This window comes from Pleuronectes platessa, chromosome 17 (genome assembly GCF_947347685.1).
Source record: "Pleuronectes platessa chromosome 17, fPlePla1.1, whole genome shotgun sequence".
Taxonomy (NCBI): Eukaryota; Metazoa; Chordata; class Actinopteri; order Pleuronectiformes; family Pleuronectidae; genus Pleuronectes; species Pleuronectes platessa.
The window spans coordinates 18,569,864-18,582,047 of NC_070642.1; the positions used below are offsets into that span (position 1 = coordinate 18,569,864).

The following is a 12,184-nucleotide window of genomic DNA, read 5'->3' on the forward strand; positions in this document are numbered from 1 at the left end:
CATTCTCAACACTTAACATCATAAAGGCCAAATACCGTTCAAGAATGACTTTCTTTTAAATTTAAATTTCCTGTTTGAGAACGAAACTGGTTCATTCAGTTCAACCCGAACGGTCTCAGATTGTAATCGCAGTCTCCATCTGTAACTCTCAGTTAATCACACAGTGTATAGAGGCTGGAATGTTCCGTTACAGAAACCAGTTTGGTCACAAGGACCAGAACGAGAATGTGCTGACTGAGCAGAGGATAAAAGAAGCGAACAGGGACACTGTGAGACAGAGACCTGAGTCGTCCACACAAATGGAAGACAGAGCCAATCGGTCGGAAGCGTGCGGTGAAACGTCTCCTCCAACACAAAGCTGCTGCACTTCAGTTCCTACCACGGTAAGACAAACCTGGAAACTTCCCCTCCTGTCAGTTAATAGGAGTAATAATGACTTTTAAGAATACTTTTAATATGTACAATTTTTTTTTAAGATTTTTGGAATATAAATAAATAATCATTGTTAATAATAACCAGGATTGCTCAACCCTTGAAAGTACCAACTATAAAATACAATTTCTAAAATGTTTAGGACTGCAAAGCAGCACTGAGTGGCCAAGTGTTGCTTGCGTTTTGCCTTTTGCCCAAAAAATGTAAATAATGAGCTGTTCAGAAGTTTGGTGGTGATAGGACAATGCACAGTGGAGTTATGACAACATCGTCTCCTTTGGCGAAGGATGAATTTATTTAATGCATTTTAAACGTCAATGCTCATCATGGGATTAATCTCCAAATACTGTTTGGTATACTGTGTAGGTTGATTTACTTTGCTTTGTATATGTTTGTATTAGTGCTGTCAGTTAAACGCGTTATTAACGGCGTTAACGCAAACCCATTTTAACGCCGTAAATTTTTTGTCAGAGCTGCCAACTCTCACGCTTTCGCCGTGTGACACACGCTTTTGGTTGGTGGTTGACTAAGTCACAATCATTTTTTAAAACATCATCGTATCAGGCCGTCATGAAGTACCAGGAGCGGGCGAGTGTGTGTGTCTCTGTGTGTGTGTGTGTGTGTGTCCTCCCAGATTGTGTGTGTGTGTGTGTCCTCCCAGATAGCGCACCGGTCCGGCGGCTCCGCCCCCCGCCCCCGCTCACTCGCTCAGAGAGACACAGTGAGACCAGAGCTCGTTCACGTTAAGGAGCTGCTCAGTGACTGACTGCTTCTTAACTATGGAAACAGTGAAAACACAGAGTTCCTCTGGTCTCAGCTGCTCAGAGATCAGCGCAGCAGCGTCTTGATCAGAGCAGAAGCTGCAATTGGTTTTTACCTAGATTCAGTATCTGTGTTCGCCTCCAGTCTGACCTGCTCTCGCTTTTTGTTTTAATATTTCGGCAACTAAAATATATATGTTTAAGCTATTAGGCTGTAGCTATATGTTTTAATTTATTTCAAAATAGGGTACCTCTTATTTCATACATTTTCCACAAATATGGGGAGGACTCAAAGTTCTGTGTTTAATTTATTTCAAAGTAGGCCGACACTTGCCTGTGCATTTTGTTTGTTTGTTATTTTGTTGCTTGTCTGTTTGAGTAGCTGGCTGAAAGCAAAGAAGTAGTAGGCTTACCTTTTATTGGTAACCTAACTGTTACGGTTCATTGTTTCTGAAATAAGAGGCCTGACTGCTATGTTCACAGCAAACTTGAAAAAAAGAAAATATTAAGCCATGGTTTAACTGCACTATAGGCCGAGTCCTTGTTTACCTGAAATGTGCACTTTATAATTTTAGTTTGTAGCGCCCTGTTCGGCAATGTTGTTTTTCCATAAAATAAAACATTTGCATAAAGCAAGCCAATCCACTTTTCCATGTTGATAAGAGCATTAAAACGAAAAACAAATTTGGGAGAAAAAAATAAATGAAGGGACGTTTAGAATAGATAAAAATTGCGATTAATCGCGATTAATTTTGAGTTAACTATGACATAAATGCGATTAATCGCGATTAAATATTTTAATCGTTTGACAGCACTAATTTGTATATCAAAAACTAACAGTACAATAAGAATTCTAAATTGTACAGTACTTGAGTCAATTTACTTAATCCCTCTCCACCACTGCATTCTAACATGCTATGCCTCTCTGAATATACATTTTTCGAATGCGGCTTAAATCCTCAGCTGCATATCTTTTTCTTTCTGTATCATCATTTGACATTTAACATCAGGTCAGCAAATTAAACAAATTGCCCGTACGTGCTGTTTTTTCTCCTTGGCAGAAGCATCCGAAGCCTCTTTACGCTTTAACTCTTCTGGTGTAAAGCAAAGCCCTGGTGATGCATCTGTAATTGATGTTATGGGATTATTAGAGACTTCAGTCCCCTTGTGTCGAGCACCGAGTCTCCATGTTAAACTCCATGATTTTGATGCTTTGACTTTGGAGCCATCATGTCGTCCATCTATATATATACAGTCTACGGATCAACCTCTAAAATTTGACCCTGACAATATATCAAAAAAGATTAGTGCACTTTTAGATAACACCGAGCTCCCTGTGAAGGATCGTCCCCTCTTCTTCGTCAAGGAGCTGAAGGGACACTGCACGGAAAGGTCATCGTCAATGTCTGGGAAGATCTCTATAAAAACCTGTTTAGTTAAAATGCTCTGATGGGGCATCAGAGCATTTTGTTCTTACGAGATAAATCGTCACACAAACAGCTTCTCACAGGGTGTTGACTCGGAGTCCAGGTGCAGTGAACTGACTCCTTTCAGCCTCTCGCACTCGAAACATCCTTTATTTTTTTAATTGCACAGATATCATGACAGATCCCAAGAGGAAGCTAAATTTACATCTGGATTTTGGCATTTCATGCAGCTGTGCACGTTCAGCCGCCACCAGGCATTCTGCAAAGGTGAACGCTCGTCATGTGACATCTATTTATACGTCGATGTGTGATGTCAGAAGGGCAGCAGTTTTTTTTTTTTTTTTTTTAAGTAAATAAACATTAGATGACCACACCCCCACCTCTCCTCACGGCTCAGGTGGTTTTCTGGGTTAAATCTCGGTCGATGAACCGAATCCCTCATGAGTGTAAACGACTTACACATTCCCTGCGTCCTATTGAGCCTTTCAGCTCCTTTCAGAGAAAATGAATTGTCTTCATTGTCTTCCCTGTTGTGTTGGACACTGTATTTAAGGTGGGAGATATTTTCAGTCCAGACACGGTCCTTGTTCTTCTGAGAAGTTCTGTGGGTGAGAACAACAGAAACAACTACGGTAAGTGGCATTAATAAAAAAAAAAAGTAAAATAATTAATTTTGATAATGCACAAATTTGTCATTTTATTCTCTTCTTTATTTTTATAACTACCAACAGCTCCGCTAGGAATCGCCGGTCTCAAGCTCCACTATCGTCTGCAATCATGATCAAATTGGTAATGTATAACTCTGTATTATGTCTATTAAGTTTCCTATATGCACAGTTTGTGCATATAGAAAATATAAGTGCAACCTTTCTAAATCCATGGTTTCCCTCATATAGTTGTGTGTGGCGATTGTTGCAGGATTGGTTTTGGGTAAGTTTATCTCTTCACCTGCAAAGACCGCGATCATTTGTACAATATATTGATGGCATTACAATGTATGGGCAGAATCACAAATACACAACATTGTTCTGATATCTTGACCAGAGAGCAACCAGCGGAGCCTGGAGGCCAACCAACTGGAGCCCAGTAAGCACAGTCTTTGTCTCACGTCTGATCAGGTGTTGTTGAATGCAGTAAACCGAATTTATAAGCATATAAAGTACAAACTAAACGATTCTGTGGTTCACTTTGCACGGAACAGTCTGACACACACATTTCTTTGTTTTTACCTCAATCCAGAATTTCCCTGCGACTATGCAACCCACATCCGTGAGAACCTTCAGAATCTCTTTTTGGACATTTCAGAATAACTTGTACAAATGACTCAACTTCTAAAATGAAATACCTTGTTCCAGAATGCTGGACGGACTGGTTTGACAGAGATGACCCCTCTGGAACTGGAGACTGGGAAGTGTTCTCCTTACTTCGTATTGAGAACCCAGGAAAGATCTGCCTCAAACCAATCCAAATCGAGGCCAAAACTCTGACTGGTCTCAGTGCGGCTGCAGCCGGGGATGTGATTTTCAAGTAAGTATTATGCAATTAGCCTTTTAGATACGCTAGTTACCGTTTGTGTTTTGTCTTGATGAGCCTATTGAGCTGGAAACATGTATTGATAAGTTAATGACTTCTGATATTGACTCTGAGCTATGTGCCAATATTACAGATAGAGATATGGAACAATGTGGAACTTTTATTAAATTCATTTGTTGTATTACACTGCAACTTAAAAAAAAAAACGTTTTTAAAAAGTTGATTTCTATCCAGTTTATTGTCCTCAGTAATTATCTCTCTTTGTTTGTTTTGTCAGAAGCGACACAGCCTCAGGATTCGTCTGCAGGAACAAGGACCAGAAGATCACGAAGATGTGCAACGATTATCACATTCGCTTCAGCTGCCATTCCCCGTTCTGCACATCTGGCGCTCCAGGCAAGCTTCACTCCTGGCGTCTCTTTCCTCCAAACATCTTAATATACATTATCACTCATGAAGAAATATAAACATTTACAATATAGACCTATTGAACATTAGCTTATAACTGGTCTTTATAAGGCACAATAACAATACATGAATTACAGAGTCTGTGTGTGTCGGAGCTGAACTACACACTGTAAAGTAAACAATATACTATCGCGACGCCTGCAAGACGACGTGCAGGTAAAATAAACACCTATACAGGCGAACGTAGCCCTGCCATCCTAGTGCGCGAGTGTCTCCCCTCACTGCCCAGCGGAGTTTCTAAGTTTTACCAGTCTAAGTAGATAATCAAAACAACATCAATATGTCTCAATGACACCCGTGGTGATCAAGCGAAGCTTTAGGAGCTAACGTAGGTGACTCTCACCCACTACTAACCTGTAGAATACAGGATGAATGCAGCAGCAGTAAAGACACAGAGCATTCACTTCCTCATCCAGACTGCATCTGACAGTACAGGGTGCAACTGCTCCCGTGCCAAACGTTCCACCTCAGTGCTGCTGTCATTAACTGATTTCTCTACTGAAACTACTTAAATTACTGTTAAAGTAATTAAATACAATATTTTTGGCCATACCACATATAGAAGGGGCGCAGTTTTTGGTGCCCCCCTCTGAGTGGCGCCCTAGGCTACCGCCTATTTCGCCTGTAGGAAAGACCGGCCCTGGGCGGAGGTACTGTGTGAGCACGCTCCACACGTGCAGAGTTAAGTTGTTTCCCGCCGTGCAGTCGTAACCTCTCTTGTTTTGTCGCTTCCAGGCGTGTGCTGGACCAACTGGTACGACCGGGACCTTCCCTCTGGGACAGGGGACTGGGAGCGTTTGAGTGACCTGAAGACAGAAAACCCAGGAGAGATCTGTGACAGCCCGACGTACATCGAGGCTGTCACCACTGACACCCTGACCCCGGCCATCAGCACAGGGGAGAACTTCTACCAGTAAGTTTCTGTGATAAGAGAAGAGAGATAATAATCTCTATGTGGTAATTAATGACCATCAAACAAAGTTTCATAATCATCAGGATAAACCGCCACAGAGCTGCTGCTGAAACAGTGAAGGGAAACTTTGTAAACACATTTACATTAGATGACATTTTAATGAGCCCCAGGAGAAAACCACCTACTTCCACTTCCTGTGTGGTCTGAGGGGCAAGAAACATGGCCACACAGATTGAATGCTGTGTATTATTTATTTATTTTTGAGTTTTTTTATTTATTTTTTTACATTTAGGGTTAAATGATAATGAAATCAAAACTAGAAGGGCACTCTGAGTGTCTGTACCGTTATACATTATCACCTTATTGCATTTACATGTATTGGGATCAAATATAATAATAAAATCAGTTCAGTAGTTTTGACGTTGCCCAACCGACAGACTGACAAACCAATAAAATCATATCATTCTTGGCAGAGGTAACAAGTTTTGTTTTAAATCCTGTTAAAGCGAAAAAGAAAAAAATGATTTCTTGATATTTGACTGATTCATCATGACCTTGGTTTCTTTTTCAGCTACAACCCATCTGAGGGATTAGTTTGCCGAATGGTGGACCAGATAGATGGCGAATGCCTCAACTATAAAGTGCGGTTTGGATGCCCGTGCGGGTGATCCATGGCAGCACTGATGTGCCGCGGCGAGAGAGGACCCCTTTCCAATTTTGATCTGCTATGTCTTTTCTCGTTTGATTATATGATTTGCTTCTCCTGATTGAGAAGCACACAGAAATCTGCCTTTGTCACGGTAAACTTGTGGTAATTTTATCATTTAAATTGATTATTTTCCCGTTGTGGATCCAAATTTTTATCTTCAGTAGAAAATACCTATTAGGTGCTTTTTCTTTTTCTTTTCCTGATCTCGTGTGATGACGACTGTTGAAGACAAATCACTATCAATACAATAAAATGATCCCAAAAAAATATGAAATGTCTTTTCTCATTAAGTTCCACGCTGCTCAGCTTGTTTGCGGTGCGCTAATGGGCTCACAGGCTTACGTGGAGCTGTGGTTCGGTGTGAGCAGTGCAGCCATAGTATATGTCAACAGATGGCACGAGGCACAGACGGTGGGAGGTGCCGGGTCGCTGGGGGAATGAGGAAAAGTCAGTGAATCTAAATCTGAAAACCTCCATGTGGACACTGACAAGCACATGTACAGCAGTAGCAGTAATCATCTGTATTATCAGCGTATGTTCCATGTCCTCGTCTGGGGTGAGAGGTTGTCAACTAACTAGAAGGTCGGGGGTTCGATCCCCATTCCCATTCCTTAGGGGGATGGATGCTGAGATGCTGTAACGCGAACACACAGTGTGTGAGTGAGGCATGAGAAAGAAAGATGCTTAGATGAACTGTAGGAATGTGAAAAAACTTGCAAACTCCAAACACAAAAGACTTAGACTGTGGCCTAATGCTTTGAGCTACATGTGAGGCTTGTGCTCAGGAAGGTAGAGAGGGCCGTCCACTAACCAGAGGGTCAATGGTTTGATCCCCAGGTCCTCTAGTCTGAATTACTGGATCCCTTCAGCCACAGGGGTGGGGTGGGGGGGGGGGGGGGGGTGGGGGCTGTCCTGTAATTAATCCTGACCTGTGAGCACCAGGAGGACGGAGAGGAGAACTTCCTGCCCGGGATCAAAACAGAACCTTGATGTAAAAGAGAACAAATCCAGTGGAATACAGTAGCTGTTGACTGTTTCTACCACTAGGTGTCAGGTTGGTTTTACTGTAGAACTGCAGCAGCACAGGCAGGAGGTGAGAAACTGCTGCTTCGTCTTATACAGGAAGAATAAGGAGGCTGGATATTAAGTGCAGTAATACACTGGTGTGAGTCATTTTACTTTGAAAACCCTAAGAATTCAACAGCTCTTTCTCTTTATGTCTCGTTAACATGTGAAAATGACTGGTACTTTTGATTTTCTTCTTCTTTGAGAGCATCTATTTTTGTTAGAATAAACAACAATTAATCACAAAATATATTTCTCTGCAAGATGGACATAACTATCTGAGTAAACATGTTTGTATTTGTATATTTAGAAGTAGAGCAGGTCTCATTCAGTAGCAGACGAATTTCCCTTTCCTCTTATCAGTGATCATTTTCCTTTAACAGACAGGTAATCAGCCCAGACAACACTTATTAAGAACTGATTAACACTGCTGTCTGTCACACGGCGGCTTCACGTTGTTCTCACACATGAATAATGGAGGAGATTGTGTCGTAAACATATTGCACTGTCATTATCACGGGCGTGGAAAGAGCAAGTGAGGAGACAGAAATGAGGATAAACACGATGATGCTCATACCGAGGTTTTCGTCTGCGTCTAATTAATGAACAGGTGGCGTCGTTTTTATCATGGCGTCATTATTTTTTAATCGGAGCTCTGTCACGTCGGTGGTGCCCAACCCATTCTGCACACCCATACCAGTTCAGTCAGTCTCTCAAACTTGTATGAAGCCCCAGGTGTAAACAGGACCAAAGCAAATTTAGTTTAATTTGATAAAGAAACATTGACTATAATAATCTTCATTGCAGATAAACCAGGTAGGATGAGCACAAATGTCTGAGCCACTGGTCTTTTTCAAGGACACATCAACAGCAGAGACTTGAGCTGGATGAAGGACGACTTTTTGTCACCGAGGAGAATATGAGACGGGAAATAGTCCAAAACATTAATGACTTTGTGAAGTTCAAGTTTTAATGAAATTTCAGCCACACCAAAAATTAGGATACAAGTACCTGACCTTCATGTAAAAGAACATAATCAGCAAAACATGTCTATAGTTTCAAATGTAAAATGAGAGAGAGATATTTCTTCTCATGTTGAGTTCATCCAAAAACTGATTGGAAACTTCAGTGATCGTTTTGATGGCTTCAGCCTGGGAGAACAGGTCCTCCTTGAATCTACACAAGCTGCGAATCGGCATTCTCAACATTTAACATCATAAAGGCCAAATACCGTTCAAGAATGACATTAATTTACATTTACATTCCTGTTTGCGAATGACACCGATTCATTCAGTTCAACCTAAAGCACTTTACGTTTGTCTTTGATTATGTTAAAGGAATGAAGGCCTATATGCAAATTCCAAGACAGAATGTTTATTGCACTTTGTGTCATGTTTAAACCCATGACCCTTAAAGGATGAGCAGTATAGATGAAGGATGTTTTCTGGACTGGTTGGTACGGTGGTGCAGTGGTTACTGTGGGCTCAGAACAAGACGGTTCTGGGTTCAAACATGGTGGCTGACGAAGGAGCATTTAATTATCATAAAGTTGTTCTCTGGGTTCCGCCGACACTTTAAAGACATTCAGAATATACTGGATAGAATAGATATTAAAAGAATTAAAAACATTTACAGACCAATGGTGACTTCACGGTTTTCTCACACATAAATAATGGAGGAAATGGTGTCGTAAACATATTGCACTGTCATTATCACGGGCGTGGAAAGAGCAAGTGAGGAGACAGAAATGAGGATAAACACGATGATGCTCATACCGAGGTTTTCGTCTGCGTCTAATTAATGAACAGGTGGCGTCGTTTTTAACAAGGCGTCATTATGTTTTAATCGGAGCTCTGTCATGTCGGTGGTGCCCAACTCATTCTGCACACCCATACCAGTTCAGTCAGTCTCTCAAACTTGTATGAAGCCCCAGGTGTAAACAGGAACAAAGCAAATTTAGTTTAATTTGATAAAGAAACATTGACTATAATAATCTTCATTGCAGATAAACCAGGTAGGATGAGCACAAATGTCTGAGCCACTGGTCTTTTTCAATGGCACATCAACAGCAGAGACTTGAGCTGGATGAAGGACGACTTTTTGTCACGAGGAGAATATGAGACGGGAAATAGTCCAAAACATGAATGACTTTGTGAAGTTCAAGTTTTAATGAAATTTCAGCCACACCAAAAATTAGGATACAAGTACCTGACCTTCATGTAAAAGAACATAATCAGCAAAACATGTCTATAGTTTCAAATGTAAAATGAGAGAGAGATATTTCTTCTCATGTTGAGTTCATCCAAAAACTGATTGGAAACTTCAGTGATCGTTTTGATGGCTTCAGCCTGGGAGAACAGGTCCTCCTTGAATCTACATAAGTCGCGAATCGGCATTCTCAACATTTAACATCATAAAGGCCAAATACCGTTCAAGAATGACATTAATTTACATTTACATTCCTGTTTGCGAATGACACCGATTCATTCAGTTCAACCTAAAGCACTTTACGTTTGTCTTTGATTATGTTGAAGGAATGAAGGCCTATATGCAAATTCCAAGACAGAATGTTTATTGCACTTTGTGTCATGTTTAAACCCATGACCCTTAAAGGATGAGCAGTATAGATGAAGGATGTTATCTGGACTGGTTGGTACGGTGGTGCAGTGGTTACTGTGGGCTCAGAACAAGACGGCTCTGGGTTCAAACATGATGGCTGACGAAGGAGCATTTAATTATCATAAAGTTGTTCTCTGGGTTCCGCCGACACTTTAAAGACATTCAGAATATACTGGATAGAATAGATATTAAAATAATTAAAAAAATTTACAGACCAATGGTGGCTTCACGGTTTTCTCACACATGAATAATGGAGGAAATGGTGTCGTAAACATATTGCACTGTCATTATCACGGGCAGTGGAAAGAGCAAGTGAGGAGACAGAAATGAGGATAAACACGATGATGCTCATACCGAGGTTTTCGTCTGCGTCTAATTAATGAACAGGTGGCGTCGTTTTTAACAAGGCGTCATTATGTTTTAATCGGAGCTCTGTCATGTCGGTGGTGCCCAACTCATTCTGCACACCCATACCAGTTCAGTCAGTCTCTCAAACTTGTATGAAGCCCCAGGTGTAAACAGGAACAAAGCAAATTTAGTTTAATTTGATAAAGAAACATTGACTATAATAATCTTCATTGCAGATAAACCAGGTAGGATGAGCACAAATGTCTGAGCCACTGGTCTTTTTCAAGGACACATCAACAGCAGAGACTTGAGCTGGATGAAGGACGACTTTTTGTCACCAAGGAGAATATGAGACGGGGAAATAGTCCAAAACATTTATGACTTTGTGAAGTTCAAGTTTTAATGAAATTTCAGCCACACCAAAAATTAGGATACAAGTACCTGACCTTCATGTAAAAGAACATAATCAGCAAAACATGTCTATAGTTTCAAATGTAAAATGAGAGAGAGATATTTCTTCTCATGTTGAGTTCATCCAAAAACTGATTGGAAACTTCAGTGATCGTTTTGATGGCTTCAGCCTGGGAGAACAGGTCCTCCTTGAATCTACATAAGTCGCGAATCGGCATTCTCAACATTTAACATCATAAAGGCCAAATACCGTTCAAGAATGACATTAATTTACATTTACATTCCTGTTTGCGAATGACACCGATTCATTCAGTTCAACCTAAAGCACTTTACCTTTGTCTTTGAGTATGTTGAAGGAATGAAGGCCTATATGCAAATTCCAAGACAGAAAGTTTATTGCACTTTGTGTCATGTTTAAACCCATGACCCTTAAAGGATGAGCAGTATAGATGAAGGATGTTATCTGGACTGGTTGGTACGGTGGTGCAGTGGTTACTGTGGGCTCAGAACAAGACGGTTCTGGGTTCAAACATGATGGCTGACGAAGGAGCATTTAATTATCATAAAGTTGTTCTCTGGGTTCCGCCGACACTTTAAAGACATTCAAAATATACTGGATAGAATAGATATTAAAAGAATTAAAAAAAATTACAGACCAATGGTGGCTTCACGGTTTTCTCACACATGAATAATGGAGGAAATGGTGTCGTAAACATATTGCACTGTCATTATCACGGGCGTGGAAAGAGCAAGTGAGGAGACAGAAATGAGGATAAACACGATGATGCTCATACCGAGGTTTTCGTCGGCGTCTAATTAATGAACAGGTGGCGTCGTTTTTAACAAGGCGTCATTATTTTTTAATCGGAGCTCTGTCATGTCGGTGGTGCCCAACTCGTTTTGCAGCCCTACCCAAGTTCACTAAATCTCTCAAACTTGTAAGAAGCCCCAGGTGTAGACAGGAACAAAGCAAATTTAGTTTCATCGGATAAAAAAACCATTGACTATAATAATCTTCACCAAAAATTTGATTACAAGTACATGACCTTCATGTTAAAGTCTATAGTTTCAACTGTAAAATGAGAGAGAGATATTTCTTCTTTGACCCCATGACCCTTAAAGGATGAGCAACTTGTGTGAAGCCCCACATATAAACAGGAACGAAGCAAATGTTGTTTCATTGGATAAAAAAACATTGACTATAATAATATTCATTGCAGATAAACCAGGTAGGATGAGAACAAAGTTGTCTACCTTCACTCTGAATCATAGACTGTTCATTGCTCTGCACACAACGGCCAGTACATGAACAATGAATAAGTTTGTTGTACAACAGCTGGAAGAAAGACTCAATAATAGTAATACTTCTGCTACGGAGTTTTGGCAAGGCCGAGCAAACATACCATTCCAGATAGGCAGGTTTAGAACAGACACTGCACCAGTGTGTTCAAATCAAAATGCAGGTCTATCTTTCATTATTAAAGCAAACAAAAAGACG

At 40.6% G+C, this 12,184-nt stretch overlaps 1 protein-coding gene across 1 annotated transcript; it reads left to right on the top strand.

Annotated features, from left to right (window-relative positions):
- The first annotated feature begins 243 nt into the window (after nucleotides 1-243).
- On the top strand, nucleotides 244-6,391 carry LOC128459840 (uncharacterized). The gene is made up of 10 exons (XM_053444767.1): nucleotides 244-383; nucleotides 3,174-3,252; nucleotides 3,352-3,409; nucleotides 3,517-3,550; nucleotides 3,665-3,706; nucleotides 3,860-3,889; nucleotides 3,976-4,147; nucleotides 4,431-4,549; nucleotides 5,357-5,534; nucleotides 6,106-6,391. The coding sequence occupies exons 3-10, from the start codon at nucleotides 3,398-3,400 to the stop codon at nucleotides 6,200-6,202; spliced, it is 684 nt and encodes a 227-aa protein (XP_053300742.1). The 5' UTR covers nucleotides 244-383; nucleotides 3,174-3,252; nucleotides 3,352-3,397; the 3' UTR covers nucleotides 6,203-6,391.
- The last annotated feature ends 5,793 nt before the right edge of the window (nucleotides 6,392-12,184 follow it).

What these genes read in the sequence shown, in the direction of transcription:
- LOC128459840 (XM_053444767.1), top strand. An exon ending in TGTTGCAGGATTGGTTTTGG is followed by an intron (nt 3,551 to 3,664) that starts GTAAGTTTATCT and finishes TATCTTGACCAG; the next exon opens with AGAGCAACCAGCGGAGCCTG. An exon ending in GGCCAACCAACTGGAGCCCA is followed by an intron (nt 3,707 to 3,859) that starts GTAAGCACAGTC and finishes ACCTCAATCCAG; the next exon opens with AATTTCCCTGCGACTATGCA.